The following is a 16813-nucleotide window of genomic DNA, read 5'->3' on the forward strand; positions in this document are numbered from 1 at the left end:
CGGCCACACTAGTCGCCGCCTGTAGAGGCTCGTCCTGAGGCCCTGCCCCCTTTCAGTCTGGTAGCTGCCCCTCCCCGCATCTGTCCCTCATACGAGGGCTCCACGGACCATCACTACACCTGCGTGCTCGTGACTCCCCAACTGCCTGGACCTTCGGTTCCTTCCATCCCAGATGCCAAAACCTGAACCCTGAGTCAACACAGCAACCCTCTGTGCTTGTTCCTGAGCCTGGGTTACTGAACACAATCCTCCAGGATTCCCTGAAAATCCTTACATGGGCTCTTGCTCATCTCCTGCTCCGTAACCCACTCCCTTCTTCCTCGTTCGACAATGAAACCGAGGCCATTGGGTAGAAGCTGTACACGCTGGTTTGCTGCTCCAAACCACCCCAGAGCAACCCTTTTCTTGCGCTGGGATCCAGCCCCTCCTGCTTCCTTAGGGTCTTCAGCTTCTGTGCTGGCCCTCAGCCCTCGGAGGACAAACCCGCGTGCTTCCCCTCTGCTGAAAATCAGTCCCTCCGCCTTGCGGTCTCTCTCCAGCCCTGTCCTCATGCCCCACTTGCCCACAGTGTTCTGGCCCTCCAGCCACTGAACCCTGCACCCTGTCAGTCACCAAATCTGCTCCTCAGAGGCCACCAGTGAACTCTGCCACACCTGGTGGACATTTTCCGTCTTCAATTTACCTGCCCTCTCTGCGGCACTTGGCTTCTCCTTGTGCTCCTCTCCCCCTTGCCTCTCGTGGGCTCCCCCCCCTCTGCTCGCCCTTAAATGCTGATGTCCCCCCTGAGCTGTCGACGCTCTTCTTTTTCCTTTCCACTACTCTTCTACTACTTTTTTCCTTAACTATTGCTGAGACCTCCACAATCCATCTCTCTTGCTAGATCTTCCTCCTACTGACCCAACTGATTGGATGTCTCCCCTGGGTGTCTCACTAGGTCCCCAATCCCAGGATGTCCACCGCCAAACTCCCCATTTTGCCCACCAACCCTGACTTGCTTCTTGACTTTCTCACTAAATAAATGGCTCTCTATAATCCACCCGCTGTCCACCCACTTGGCTTTTCCCAACCTATCCCCTTCCACCAACCAAGTCCCTTACCACCTGGTCTCCCTGCTTCTAGTGTTGACTCTTCAAGATCATTTTCCATACAATTTACAAATGATCTTTCTCTGTGATCTTCAGAAAAAGTCCAAATTCTACCACGAAAAACCTAACTGTATGACCAACCTGATATCCTTAACGATACAGCTCCTCTCTACCACCCCAACTTCATCTCTCACCATGTTCCCCAAATCTCCCACACTACCTTCAATTCCCAGAGTGCTCCATGTTTTAGGACACCCCCAGGGTGTCTGTACTTGCTGCTCCCCTGTGGAAACCCCCTGTGTCCCGCCACCAGCTTAGTAAACTACTCACCTCTACCTTAGGTGTCACCTGATCTGGGAGGCCCTTTCTGCTCACTAGACCCTTTCCTCACCCAGAAACTCACCCACCAGGCCGAGTGAGCTGCCCTCTTTTGCACTTCAACAGCACCCTGAATGTGCCCCAGGCTGAAATGTGGTTGCTGACTGACTTGCCGATCTCCCTCACTAAACCGTGACCTTCATGGGTTAGGGATGGAGCCACGTCGCGGCTCCAGTTCCTAACAGAGTACCTAATAATACTCAATAAATGTTTCATGAACCAATGAACAAACAGTGACAAATCATCTCTCCGGTAGCAGCCCCCTGTCTTGCATGCCTAGGAGGAAGAATCGTAAGCAACATCAAATGTTGGGGGGAAGCATCTTCAAATAGAGGAGGAAGCATCTTCAAATAGAAATCACTGTGTGTGCATGACAGAACACATAGGTTATGGAAGATTATTCATTTTCCTTCACCTTATTTTGCCCTTTGCTTGTAAGTCCCTGGGTCTTTCTCCATCATGATTCCTTGTGTTCAGACTTTATTCTGCTTTTCCCACAGCTGTAGCTCCTCCATACCACACAATTTCTCAATATTCTTACTCAGTATTCAGAGCAATATTCTCACAGCAGCTATTCTGAATAGCTAAGAATTCTTTTTTTGTTTATTTTTTAATTTAAATTCGATTAGAATAGCTAAGAATTCTAAAGACCGGAAGAGAACGGTCACTCCTTACGTTGTCAATTTCCATTCAGTCTTCTTGTCTCTAGATTCAGTGACCTCAAGTCCATTCGCTACTCCGCACAGTGGTAACACACTGGATCAGCACACTTACATTTTTACACTAAGTTACTAACATTTCAAATGAGATTTGTAATCGACACTCATAAGGGATTAATTATTAACATTCCTTTCAACAACTCCCCCTCCCCATCCAGATGCTGAAGGTTTGTTGTTTGTTGCTTTCACCACGTTGATACTGGTCCTCACTTTGTGGTCACCCAAGATCTTTCTATGCCAAACCTTGGATCATTTCTGGTCATTCTTCATTTTGTCAGCGTAATGAATTTGAAGGTCACTGGGGTTTTATTGTAGAAAATCCACAACAATCCACGGATAATGTTAAAATGTTTTTAAGAATAAGCTTTAAAATAATTAGCCATTGGTCATTCCATAAGGCAGACATACCAAATAAATTTGTGTTCATCTTTAAAAAACAAAGTATTGTGAAATAGTTGTCACTGGGCATTAATTAGCATGTGTAGGAATTATAAGATGTGAAATTAATAGGGACAGGCCATCTCTACGGTCATCTTTTCGGTGAGAAATTACGTCTCCAGAACCTAGCTGTCATCCACCACCATCATGGCTATGTAGTCCTTGTAATGAATGGAATTCGATTCTGGGTCAATGGCAGCAGACAGCATTTCTTCCATTTCTTCCTGAGAAAAAGGCTCACCTGGGAAAGATAAGAAGGGAGATTCATCACTGACAATCTTCTGATCGTTTTCTTTCTCTTTCCACCAGCCAGCTTCATTGCCCTGCAGCTGCACAGGCCCCTGCTGGGTCGCCGGCTCCCCTCCTGGGGCCCTGGGGTCAGCACATCACGCCAGTCCAGAGATTCCAAGAGCGTGCTGTTGTGCCCCGGGCAGATTTGGGGCTTACTTTACCTTGCAGACGTCATAGCTCAAGCAACCTATAAAATTGATCACTTGAGCCAACACAGCAGGAGAATATTAAGACATCCTGAACAAGGTTGTTTCTTTAAATTAAGGCTATTGGGATTGCCTAAGGATTCACCTGAAGTCCCAGTTTTCTAGGGAGTCTAGTCATTACGTTTGCAAGGGTGTGAGGATGGGACCACACGGTCTCGATGCAAATTGCTGAAGAGCAGAGGCTCAAACTGCAACAACTGTGTCTCTGAATATTCCCTAACCAGGTCCGGCCAACTTCATGATGCCAGCTGAGCCCAGGGACAGATGCCATTCATCCACTGTGTCTAAACGGCCCTCTTTGTTATAGTTTGGCCCAGTGTTGCTGTCAAACGAAACCAAAAGTGGCATAGAAAATCTGTGGCTTTCGCTGGATTCAGACAGTAGCTGAGGATCATCTTGGACATTGGTTTCACCAAGATGAGAAGCAAACTCAGGATGAATGTTGGAAATATCGCTGACTACTTAAGAAAGAACTTTGTCCTGATATTAAGCAAAAATACAGAAACATCAAAATTGCCACTTTCCCCCCTAAAGAGTCTTCTCTGAGCAGATGAGGTACCAAGGCCTGAGGATCACTTACCTTCTGAGCTTGTCACCTGCCACCATGAACAGGTGGAATTCAGGAATTCAGCTCATACTACAGAAATTATTCAAGTGGTGATCATGATGACAATGATGACAGATTACCAAACAAGGGGAGTGTGTCGAGTTCTTGAAACCATACTTACATCCTAAGAAAAGAATGCCTACAGAGCCTATGGAGACAGATTCTGAATCTTTCTTATACCGGGCTAAATCCACTGCCAATGAATTCTGATGGGCACCATGGAAGTCCTTAAAAGAATACTAATAACAACTATTTATTGAGAGCTACTGTGTTCCAGACACTGACCTGTGTGCTTCAGATACATTAACTAAGTTAACCTCCCAGGCACCTCATTAGAGGTAAGAACTGCTACCCCACTTACAGAAGACACCAGGGGCACCTGGGAGGCTCAGTCAGTTAAGTGTCTGACTCTTGATTTCAGCTCAGGTCATGATCTCAGGGTCATGGGATCAAGCCCCGCACAAGCCCCACATCAGGCTCCCTACTCAGTGGGGGGTCTGCTTCTCCCTCTCCCTCTGCCCCTCCCCCTGCTCTCTCTCAAAAGCCCCAGTAGCCTCCTGACGGGTCTCGCCAGGCTGACCTCTCTCACTCCTCTGATGAACCGCCAGCACCAGACGGACCTTCCAACAATCTCTCCTGCACCACGAAGCCCATGTGCTCAGCACCCTCCAAGGCTTCTGCGGTGCCCACACGGTGACTTCCAACCCCCGAGCCCAGACCTCAACAGGCCAGCCCACAGATCTCCCCAGATTTGTCTCCTGCTGTCTGCCAGCAAGACCCTCTGGGCCCTCTCCCCTCATAGACTCTGTGATATCGCGATATCACACTCACCCCTGCCTCCCCGCTATTGTTCACACTGTATGATCAAGATGCATCTCTCTCCATCGGCCCCTTCACACATTCTTCGTTCATCTGCTCATTCATTCTTTCATTCATTCATTCAACACACATTTGTTGAGACTGACTGGGTGGGGGCTGGAACGCACAAGACTTTACCCCTGCTCTCAGTAACTCACCCATACAAAGTCTACCATCCTGAGAATCCACTATCTTATATTGTGAATTGTCTTATGTCACTTTTCTTTCCCCCAGTAAAATATCCTGGAGAAATGGAGATTTTAGTACCTCTCACTGCCCTTAGTGTCCCTCACCTCCGCACAGCAGGTCACCATATTAATGACAATGAACTCTTTCTGGCCAATTCATATTGCCTAATATAATCCAGGATTCACTCCCCTTAAAATGTGAACTCCTAAGACATCTGTTACAGTGTCACAAGACGTTGGTGGCAGCTGTGACAGCCATGTCATTCTTGCCCTCGCTGCCTGTGGCCCCACATCGTGGTGCGTCAGGCAGACGCGGTCCAGTCAGCTGTGCAGGTGGACGCAGTGTTGGTCTCCCCTCCTCGCAATTAGTTGCACTTCTGATTCCGTCTCAAGTGATTACAACTCTGAATCACACTGGACTCAATCTGCAAACCAGTGAACTGAACAAAGGATGGGAGATTGGGGAGGTGACCAAGGGAAGCATGGTTTCAAGAGAACGCCCATTAGGCCACTGACATTCAGGGAAAACAAACTTACACATCAGCCGAAGCAGAGAGAGAGCGCCTCCAGGAAACATGGCGGCATAGATAGGTGTGCCGATACGATGGCCGAGTGTGTGTGCGTGTATAAGTCAAGCTCAAAGCAAATATAGAGTTCCACCAGCATAAAAAGCTGTAAGTTTGTGTGGATTCCATTCAATGGAGGCTGTATTATCTGTAAGTTCATCAACTGAAAAGCTGTTTAAAAAAGAATTTTTATATAATCCAATTCAAATCTTCAATCTAGTAACAGGCATTGATTTATAATGATTGACAGTTCACATTTTCCAAGCGGCATAGCTTTCATTCTGAAAAATACTCTAAGTGAATGGAGTGACTTCAATTTACAGAAGTATCTTTATTTGTTACAAAATCCTATAAGGCAACAATCAATCTTCCCTTAACCTACCCTTTGTCCACTTAACCCCACAAAACAGAAACCACACCAATACCAAAATAATAGGAATAGTAAATAACTCTTTGAACCAGAATGATTGATTTAAAAGTGTCTCCTAGAATTTTTCCATAATTGTTGTTAAATTATTTATCAGTTAAATAAGTCACAGTTATAAAATAAGCAATAAATCACTCTTACCTTCTTCAGTCATATACTTGATCAGTTCTTCCTTAGTCAGAAATCCACGTTTAGATGGATCTAACACCTAAGAGAAAAGAAAGGGTAGATATTATAGTTTTTGTTTGGTGAATAAATTCTACAGGATGAATTTTTCATACACATACATATATATAAAATCTGGAGCTCACGTACCTCAAACGCTCGAAGAAGGGTATCTTCTGGACTTGGTCTGTATCTAATTATGCAGTAAAAGGGGCACATACCACAGTATTTAGCTCAGTCTCTACACAATAAATGATCACATAAAATGAAATAAAAGCTGCTAAGATACAAGGATAATAATACTTCCCTCACTGAAACATGTTTGGATTTCTAGATCTGAAAGTTGAAAGCACTCCACACCCACAGAAAATACTTAGTTCAAAATCACTGGCCTATGTGATGATATCTATTAGCCTTTTTCATCATTGTGAAAATCAACTTATTTGGAAACAAAATTTCTACTATAAACCAACTGTGGTAAGGTAACATTACACGTTCCTTAGAAAAAGAGGTAGGGCGAATTCTCACTGATAGCTCACAATAGAAGATAATAAACATGTTGTTGATTTATGACTTTTGTGGCACTTTCCTTATAAGATTAATACAAAAGTGGTTGATATTTCTAAGCACATTTCACCTGGCAGTTCAGAGGTATAATGAAAAGTCAGAGGGAGCTATCCCAGGATAAATATTTGGTTGAGTATAATATATAAAGTGAAAAAGCCAAGTGTTTTGAAATTAATGTAATTCTAATCATTACTTTACCTTAACAATTGCATGTACCTTCTTACCTTCTCTCCAGTAGTACTTCGGTCATCACTGGAAGAAATTTTTCAAATCGAATGTATCCAGTGGGTTCTTCTTCCTCTACCTAAACATTCAGTAAAAAAATAGCCACATATTACTTCAACAAGTGTATTGAGCAACTCCTTTTCACTATGCCAAGGGCTAGGAATTTGATAATGAGCATTCTTGGGCATGGTCTCTGCTCATAGAGTTTCTATTTGGTAGTGGAGACAAAGATTAACCAAAAAACAACAGAGCAGAGTGTCTAATTATAAACACAGTGAAGTGAAGGAGCTTGGGTCTATTAGAGTGTAGAGCAAAGGAAAGTTCTAGGCTAGATCAGGAAAGGCATTCATGGGGACTCACACCAGAGCTGATGTATAAAGTGTGAGTAGAAGCCATCAGGGACAAGACTCCAGGCAGAGGAGGCCTTGGAGGCCAGGAGGCTAGGGGGCGTAGGGAGCAAGGAGGAGAATGTTTCCAGATGAGGCTAGAGGGAGAGAGAGACACCAGACCTTGCAGCGCCTTATGGTCCATGAAAGTGGCTTTGGTTGTTATCCTAAGACCAACGGGAGATCCCTGAAGGTCTGGTAGATGTGCGTGTGAAAGATCACACTGGTTGTGGGCGAGGCGGCTTCTGTGGTGGGCTCAGCAGCTGTGATAGAGCTTGGATTAGAGTGGTGGCCATGGGGGAGAAGTGAATGGTTTCAAGAAATATTTAAGTAGTAAAAGCCATAGGACCCAGGGGCACCTGGATGGCTCAGTCTGTTAAGTGTCCGACTCTTGGTTTCGGCTCAGGTCATGATCTCAGGGTCGTGAGATCGAGCCCCGTGTGGTGTTCCACGCTCAACAGGGAGTCTGTCGGAGGTTTTCTCTCTCCCTCTCCCTCTGCCCCTTGACCCAGTCATGTGCCAATGCTCTCGCTCTCTCTCTCTAAAAATAAGTAAATCTTAAAAAAAAAAAAAAGGGCAATAGAACCTGGTGCTGCATCGATTATGGGCAAGGATGAGAAAGAAGAGAGGAGTCAAGGATTGTGATTTGCACAAATGGGATGGAGTAATGCTTTTCCCTGTGATAAGGAACATGGGATAAGGGACCAGGTTAGGGGACCAATCATATCTCAAGGACAAAAGTACATATCAAATCACTGTAATAATTACTAAATGCCTATATAGTTAATGGAACTTTGTTATACCACCACTAAATAAGAGAACACTACACCTGAGAAACAGAAATTTTGGTATCTAGCACTGTTAGATGAGAAGGAGAGACTCCTGCCCATAGGTTCACTTTGATGTTGTGGTTGAATAAAACACTATTGATCTGAACTTTCATGTCAGGCTATTTATAAGGAGCTGTAAATTTTCCACTCCCTTTCAAAAATCTCATTAAAAGGCTCATCTATCCCAATTCAACAGAGGACCTTTTAACAGATTTATTCTTTGAGCAAAAAATAAGAAATCTGTAAGCTGCTGCTAAGTGGAATACCCTGTTGTCCAAATGACTGTTTTCCAGTATTTATACTGGATGCTCTCACCCAGAATGAGTGGAGCCCTCGGATTCCACTATCAACAGAAATTGTCATCCATCTAATGACAGAATGATACTCCAGAATCTCTGAGCCCATCAATACATGAACAACTGTTTTAGCTGTCTCGAGGCAGGCAAGATTTTGCAAATTCATGTTCACCTGGCTCCGATGTGCTTGAGTCGCACTCTGTAACTACCTACCCCGGCAGCCTCTTAAAAATAAAATGTCAATCCCATGAGACGACCTTCGGAGGGATAATTTTTAAATTAAAATGGTGAGTTTCTATGCTGATTATTCCAGAAATGTGCTCCAGAAGCTAGAGCACTGGTCTGTTTCCCTCTCCCCCCACCCCGCCCCCCACAAATCACCGTGGAGCAAACAGTCTCGACCTTGAGAGATCAAAACCCCTCTGTATTTTATGAGCATCCTCATCAATCTACAAATGGTTTGTAGTGTTTCCAAAGGGAATCCACCTCTCTAGCACTCTCTCTACCACGCGAGAATTCACAACACATAGTATGTGCCCCGTGATGCTCCCCAGGCTCCCACAGGACTTCCACGAGCCCCCAGGGCTCTGAACACCAGGGTGAAAATGACAATCATTCTTTTTTTTTTTTTTAATTTTTTTATTTATTTATTTGACAGAGAGAGACACAGCGAGAGAGGGAACACAAGCAGGGGGAGTGGGAGAGGGAGAAGCAGGCTTCCCGTGGAGCAGGGAGCCCGATGCGGGGCTCGATCCCAGGATCCTGGGATCACGACCCGAGCCGAAGGCAGACGCTCAACGACTGAGCCACCCAGGCGCCCCTGACAATCATTCTTGCCCCATCTATCTGTGAAGAGCCAAAACTGCACAAAAACAGCAAGTTAAAGTAGATCTCCAGCTAATCGGGATAGCAGAGAAGGCATACATTTTCTTTGACTTTTTTTTAAAGTCAAAGAGGAATAATGAATAAACAGAGGGCTTGTGGTTACAAAGGAAGAAGAAAAATAAGTAAATCCATCCTCATCTTGGGCAGATTATGAAAATCTTTCTATGACCCAACACTGTCCTCTAGAGGCCACATCTAATCCCTTCCTCTGTACAGAAAGACATGCAATGGCATAAAAACAATACAACTATATGACCATTCTTAATACAGTGTTAATAACCTGTTTAATATATACCAGAAAATATTTTATATTATAAAAGGTTTTTTAGTATTTAACCTTTTGGGGTGCCTGGGTGGTTCAGTCCGTTAAGCGTCTGCCTTCAGCTCAGGTCATGATCCCAGGGTCCTGGGATCCGCAGGATTGGGGCTCCCTGCTCAGTGGGGAGCTTGCTTCTCCCCTGCCTCTGCCCCTCCCCCCTGCTTGTGCTCGAGTGCTCTCTCTCTCAATTAAATAAAATCTTTAAAAAAATAACCTTTTTATTTTAGAATAGTTCTAGATTTAGATTTAGAAAAGTTGCAAAGATAGTGAAGAGTTCCCATTATACCACCTACCCAGTTTTCCCTGTTGTTAACCCTTAGTTCACTATGGTACAACTTTATTTGGTTTGTTGTCACAATTAACGAAGTGATATTAATACATTAGTATTTACTAAACTCCATGCTCTATTTGGATTCCATTTGTTTTTCTAAAAGTCATTTTTAGGGACGCCTGGGTGGCTCAGTCGGCTAAGCATCTACCTTTGGCTCAGGTCATGATCTCAGAGTCCTGGGATTGAGTCCTGTGTCAGGCTCCTTGCTCAGCGTGGAGCCTGCTTCTCCCTCTGTGTGCAGCTCCCCCCTGCTTGTGCTCGCTCTCTCTCTGACAAATAAATAAATAAAATCTTTTTTAAAAAAGTCCTTTTTAAAATATGGTAATTCCTCTATCATAATGAGGAAACAAGATTCTGGGAATCTGGAAACAAGAGTGGGGACAGGGAAGGATAAGATGTGATTCTATTATTTCTGGTGCAGACAAGCTAGTTAACCTTATGAGGCCATAGTAAGACAGGACAAAAACACTACTTCCCAGAAATGTTATGCAATAATGGCTCAACGGTTATTTAGACTCACATATTAAAATGCCTTTAAGGGGTGCCTGGGTGGCTCAGATGGTTAAGCATCTGCCTTTGGCTCAGGTCATGATCACAGGGTTCTGGTATCAAGCCCCACATCGGGCCCCCTGCTCAGCAGGGAGTCTGCTTCTCCCTCTCCTCCTGCTCCCCTGCTTGTGCTCTCTTGCTCTGTCAAATAAATAAATAAAATCTTAAAAAAAAATAAAATAAAATGCCTTTAAGATTTTATAGAAATATATCACATATTGAACTATATCCGTGTGTGTTGAAGGGGGATATATACATAGATATATATAGAGAGAGTGAGTTAGGGGTTGAGTGTATCCTCCCCAAATTCGTATATCGGTGTCCTAACCCCCAGTACCTCAGAATGTGATTTATTTGAAGAGAGGTAATTTACAGAGGTAATCAAGTTAAAATGAGGTAATTAGGGTGGGCCCTAATCCAATATGACTGGTGTCTTCATAAAAAGGGGAAATTTGAACACAGTGACATGCACACAGGGAGAATGCCATGTGAGCATGAAGACAGCCATCTACAAGCCACAGCAAAAGGCCTGGAACAGATCCTCACAGACACCAGAAGGAACCAACCCTGCCTGTGCCTTGACTTTGTACTTCTAACCTCCAAAACTGTCAGTTAATAAATTCCTGCTGTTTAAGTTATTTGTGATACTCTGTTACAGCAGCCCTACCAAACACACACACACACACACACACACATTTATACACACACACACATATTCTAAGCATGCACGACACATTGTAACCCAAAGACTTTGAATCACTATCAAGCTTAAGTCCCTGTAATTACCAGTTGGAGATTAACAAAGCAGATATTTGAAATTCAGAACTGATTTTACAGAATTGATACAGAGAAAATAATGCAGCCCAGATCTACTTTCTCCAAGAAAAAACTCAATTAACCGACTTATAACAAAATGAACTCAAGAAAGACCCCCAGGTAACAGCGGACATGTTGGAAAACACTAGGAATTCAAGGCCATTTCTTCACTCTGAGCAAAGCCATAGTGGGAAAACCCACTTCTCCCCTGTATTGGGGAGTTTCTTTACAAAAAATGGATGTTGCCTTTCTCATGGAAAAATATCACAATATATTCAGCATGTTAGACCAAGAACAGTTTATAAAAGATTCTGACTAATCTGCCCCCCTCGCGTCCTCCTCTGTAGCAGGTCTACCCGACACAGCTGCTGTGAAGTTCACATGAGACATGACATAAGGCTCTGTGAACTGTGAGTCTCATTATGATTATGATGATTTCTATCAACAGTGCACACACACCTGGTTCTCTATCGTGCAATGACACCTCCTCCCGAAAGAATCAATCTCTGGTGCTGAAATCTCCAACACAGCCTCCCGGACCCACCAAACGGACCTAACTTGTGTCTGTAAATGCCACACGGCCTGTGGCGAGAACGTGCTCCAGGGCTGGGCCGCCCTACAACCCTATGCCTGGCCCCGCCCCCGGCCTGGAGGACAGGGCGTGCGCCTCCCCCTCCACCGCCGCCTCCCTCTGCCTCCCCTTCCGCCGCCTCCCCCTACCTCCCCCTCCGCCGCCTCCCCCTCCGCCGCAGCCTCCCTCCGCCTCTCCCTCCGCCGCCTCCCCCTACCTCTCCCTCCGCCGCCTCCCCCTCCGCCGCCGCCTCCCTCTGCCTCCCCTTCCGCCGCCTCCCTCCGCCTCTCCCTCCGCCGCCTCCCCCTACCTCTCCCTCTGCCACCTCCCTCCGTGCCCCTTTGGACTGACTGATCCGACAGGGGGGAGTACCAGCCGGCCACCAAACACACCCCTCCTGTTCAAAAGACAAAACCAAGCCAACCAATAGATCTTGTAACCGCCAACAGGAACGAGGCAAGTACATTATAATCTGGTTTGCTTCAGCCACGAGGACGGATGAGGTGCTGAAAAGGAGGTAACAATTGGCAAGTAGCCTCGGCAGCATTTAGGAATGCAGAAATAATAAGCCACTTTGCAGGAAGACCCCTCAGCTCCGCCTTCAGGTACCCGACTTACAGTGAATTCATCTTCCCGGCAGCTGTTCGCCTGGCTACCAGGGTCCTGACCCGCCGGGCTGCTCCCTCCCGAGAACCCGGGCGGAGCAGGCGGCCTGAAGAGAACCCACCGCTTCCCGGCCCCACAAAGGGCCCGTCCTGGAGGCCACCGCAGCGCCCGCAGACACCCCAGTCTCTCTGCCCCCTCTTCCCGGCATGAAGAAGGCTCAGTAAATATATACGGTGTGGGATTTTTAAAAAATATTTTTAAAAATCAAAGCCTGATTCTCACTCCACTTTGGCAAAAGTCCATTTTCTCAATCTGTTTTGCTTCTGCAGAATCGGGCACTGGAGGTGAAGTGCCCACCTTGTCTGTCACTGGGTCAGGTGTTTTGATGGGACCACGACCCAGAGTTCTTTACCCCCATTCCCACAGTGAAATCATCAGGCCAACCGTTTTCTCATTAAAGCATTATTTATTTTAATGCCAAACTCACTGAGTAGATGCAATAAAACACGCAGTGAAAATTCATTTCTCCCCAGTGACACAACCCTCAGTCAATAAATTGAACCATTTCATGCTTCACAAACGCAAGATAATATCAGTAGTTAAGATGGTTTGTAAAGGGGCGCCTGGGTGGCTCAGTTGGTTAAGCGACTGCCTTCGGCTCAGGTCATGATCCTGGAGTCCCTGGATCGAGTCCCGCATCGGGCTCCCTGCTCGGCGAGGAGCCTGCTTCTCCCTCTAGCCCTCCCCCCTCTCATGTACTCCCTCGCTCTCTCATTCTTGCTCTCTCAAATAAATAAATAAATCTTAAAAAAAAAAAAAAAAAAGATGGTTTATAAAGCACCTACATTTCAACTAGTTCCAGGTCACCAAATAAGATATACATACCATTTTTTAACTATTTGTAGTAAAAAAAAAAAAAAAAGCTATGAGATATTTCAAGTTAGACTCTAAATAACATATTCAAATTTTGACATAAATCATGTTTCAAAATGAAAACAGGACAATTTAGAAAATACTTCTCTACCTTGGATGGAATAAAATAATAACAAAAATTCATTGGCATTTGCCAAAAAAAAATTACCTTTACAAATGAAAAATCTTTTTTTTTTTTTTTTTTTTTTGAGAGAGAGCAAGCATGAGCAAGGAGGGGCAAAGGGAGAGGGAAAGAGAATCTTAAGCAGGTTCCACACTCAGTGCGGAGCTCGACGAGGGGCTCAATCCCAGGACCCTGAGCTCATAACCTGAGCCTAAATCAAGAGTACAACGCTTAACCAACTGAGCTGCCCAGGCGCCCCCAAATGGAAAATTTAAAAAGTCACCTACTTTAGAAAATTTATTTACTACAAACATTGCAGAGGCTGTTGTACAAAAATTAGGATATGTGATTCTTTCAGGTTAGAAGTCCCTTATTAATATAAGTATCAAAAAAAAAAGTTTGAATCATCTCTCAGCTAGACCATCAGAGATGCTAAGAACCAACAGGTGGCTAAACCAGATAATTGATAATGTCCCTTCCAACTGTGAGTTTCTACACCTTGAAGCTATGAGGGAATTGGTGGCTGTCAAGCCATTAATTTCCTTATTTTATCCTCTTGTGGGGGGAAGAAGTCAAGGGGTTCCAGCTAAACTAACTATACTATAAGATTACAGTCATGTTGAAAACATGCACAGGAAAATAATATGGAAGGAAGTGCACTAAAATATTACAATGGTCATACTAAGGTGATGTATTATTGGAAAGGATTTTTCTCTATCTCTTTAAAAATTTCCTATATTTCTTATATACAATAAAAATTTGAAATAAAAACTTGTATTAATCTCCTGTTATGGCTGTTTTATATAAAATTATGAAATGCATTTATTCATAAATACTATGTATTTATGTGAGAGGGAAAACCACTTTTATAGATTTCCCTGGGTTTTGTTTCCTGCTGCTGATCGCTGCTTTAGCACCATTTAGTGTTTTTCTTCTAACTACAGATATTTTCCTTGTACAACACAATCCCCTCAACACCCCTCCCCCCATTTACCTATTTCCATTCAGAAGTCATGGCTGGTAGCCATCACCAGGTAATCTCCAAAGTACCTCTTTGTCTACAGTTCTTTTTAATTTTTTTATTTTTAAAGATTTTATTTATTTGAGAGAGAGCAGGAGGAGGAGCAGAGGGAGAGGGACAAGCAGACTCCCTACTGAATGCGCAGAGCCCAAGGCGGGGCTTGATCCCAGGACCCTGAGATCATGACTTGAGCCGAAATCAAGAGTCTGCTGCCTAACCGACTGAGCCACCCAGGCGCCCCAATCAGTCTACAATTCTTTAACTCCAGCATCTAACATCAGTACAAATTAGAACAGATCTACTACCTTCTCCCACCTTCTCCAATGCCAGGGTGCTCAGGAAAAATAACAGACAACAATGTTTCACATCACCTGCTACTTCAAAACTAGAACATAATTACCTCACCCTTTCCCAATCTCTGAGAAGCTTGGCACAGTTGGATTCTGAATGCTGTGACATCTCAGGGCTCATCTGGAACCAGGATGATGCAGTTATGGTTCAGACAGATGGACACGACCACTTTACAAGTGTGTGGATTATATAGATTTTACCCTACTAACTAGACAGCCATTTCTGAAGTTTCAAAGACAAAAATTTCTGAGAATACTTAACCAATTAAAAATAATGAGAAACTGTGATTTGGGACCTCTGGGGCTTGTGGTATGTCTGGTGTGGTATGATATTTTTCATCCAAGATGAAAAATGCAGGAAATGACTCAGTAGAATCATTACATTGTTTTAGCCGGTTACTAGGGAATATTGAACACGTTGAAATCATAAAGGCTTCTCACCACTATTAATTTAACATTAAATCATTGACCACAGAAAATGCAACTGAACATTCATTTGTGGGTGAGTATCTTCATTTAGTTAAATGAATGGGACTGAACACAATCTCAAATATTTAAATGCCTATGTATTTAAATTTTTGATGTTCACAATTTTAAAGTGTTTGAAACTATCTTGAGCCAAATTAGGATGGAGTTTTTTCAGTGTTCTTGTGTCTCTGAATGGCTGGTACCTGGCATGTGGTAAATGCTTGATAATTATTTGATAGATGAATGATTACCAGCTTGCAATAGTTTTTAATTACTTTTACTACTGGAAACTTGGAATTTTTGAGCCCATGAATCAGATCTATTGTAAAACTCTTCTCTCAAGTATGTCTGCAGTGCTTTGCAAGCCTGAATTTTCCACTATTCTGATACTAGGTCTTGCAAGAGCAAGAAGAGACAGTGTAAGAACCGTAATTATAACCAGAATATTGCTCAGCCCACAGGAAACGGTAGAGCAGCTTCTTGAACCAGAATATGTCAGGCTTTGTTCTCGGTGCTAAGGATGCACTGATGTACAAAGCATAAAACCTTGCCTTCAAGGTGTTTTTATGACAGAAGGGAGTTTTAAGACAAAAGTAAATCAGTAATTTCAGATTATGTTGAACACCACAGACGAAACACAAAGGTTGTATTGTCAAATCAGATTCGCCAGAATGAGAGATCTCACCTAGTATCAAACCTCCAAAGATACAGAGTCCTAAGACACCGGGGAGGCATGGGGCAGTTCGGGATGGCAACATCATCTCCGAGATGCTTTCTTGCCACATTAGGACTCACTCTGGCCCAGATTTAAACGTCAGGTCTCTAAGTGCTGTGGGTACTTGGAAGAAGAGCAGCCCAGAGCACGGGTAAGGGCAAGAACAAAGACTTTGTGTAGAAGTATGCAGGACATATTCGGAACCAGCAGGGAAGCCAATATGTGATCAGGGACAATGGCAGGAAGTGACAGGCCTGACCACCTAGAGCCTTGTCAGCTGTGGTAACAGTACTTTGGGCTCTTTTCCTGAGTGAGTTGGGCACCTCAGAAGTAGGGTTCTGAGCAGTGGAGTGGCAGGCTCTGACTTAACCTTTTTTAAAAGCATCCTTTTTGCCCGTCGTGTGACAAGTAGACTGCAGAGGACCAAGCGCAGGAGCAGAGAGTTCAAAGGCCACCATGGTAGTTCAGGGAGATGGGACAGCGGCTTGGACCAAGATGATGGGTGTGGAAGTGGTGAGAAGGGATCAGTTTATCATCTGAAGGCAAGATTCAGTGTCAGTACACATACAATGGATCTTTTTAAAGTCCAATTTTACAATCTCTGGTTTCCAAAACCACATGTTATGTGGATTTATCTTCCCCGTGCTGGTCCCCTGTGCCTAGGATCCCGAGGGTGGGAGTCTGCTCCCTTCCCTCTCTGCACCCAAAACATCCCTCCCTTCCCCGGGTCAGTCCCACAGCTCCACTTGGCTCTCGATCATGTCTCCCTCCTTCCTACCCTCTTGGATGTTGCCTCTTCTCTCTGGTTAGCTAGGGAGAGTCTGTTCTACCAGTCTTTGGGTCATTTTCTGGGCTTTTTACATGGATATGTGTGTTATCTAGTTGTATCTGTGAGACGAGGTAAGCTTAAGGTC

The 16813-nt window shown here is 44.3% G+C and overlaps 1 protein-coding gene across 7 annotated transcripts in view; it reads right to left on the reverse strand.

Moving 5' to 3' along the window:
- Window positions 1–1006: 1006 nt before the first annotated feature.
- EFCAB2 (EF-hand calcium binding domain 2) overlaps window positions 1007–16813 on the reverse strand; it is a 115707-nt gene continuing 99900 nt past the window's right edge. For 3 of the 7 annotated variants that reach the window (XM_032389259.1, XM_032389261.1, XM_032389257.1), the window contains 5 exons: window positions 6720–6799; window positions 6079–6121; window positions 5905–5971; window positions 5308–5507; window positions 2777–2861 (listed from right to left, as the gene is read on the reverse strand). In XM_032389259.1, coding sequence (XP_032245150.1) covers window positions 5311–5507; window positions 5905–5971; window positions 6079–6121; window positions 6720–6799 — 387 coding nt within the window. In that variant the 3' untranslated portion in view covers window positions 2777–2861; window positions 5308–5310. Of the gene's footprint in view, window positions 2862–5307; window positions 5508–5904; window positions 5972–6078; window positions 6122–6719; window positions 6800–12013; window positions 12295–16813 lie in introns of those variants that run through there. The other 4 variants (XM_032389256.1, XM_032389258.1, XM_032389262.1 and 1 more) reach the window with 4 other exon arrangements.

The sequence above is a fragment of the Phoca vitulina genome, unplaced genomic scaffold (assembly GCF_004348235.1).
Source record: "Phoca vitulina isolate PV1807 unplaced genomic scaffold, GSC_HSeal_1.0 scaffold54, whole genome shotgun sequence".
In the NCBI taxonomy this organism is placed as follows: Eukaryota; Metazoa; Chordata; class Mammalia; order Carnivora; family Phocidae; genus Phoca; species Phoca vitulina.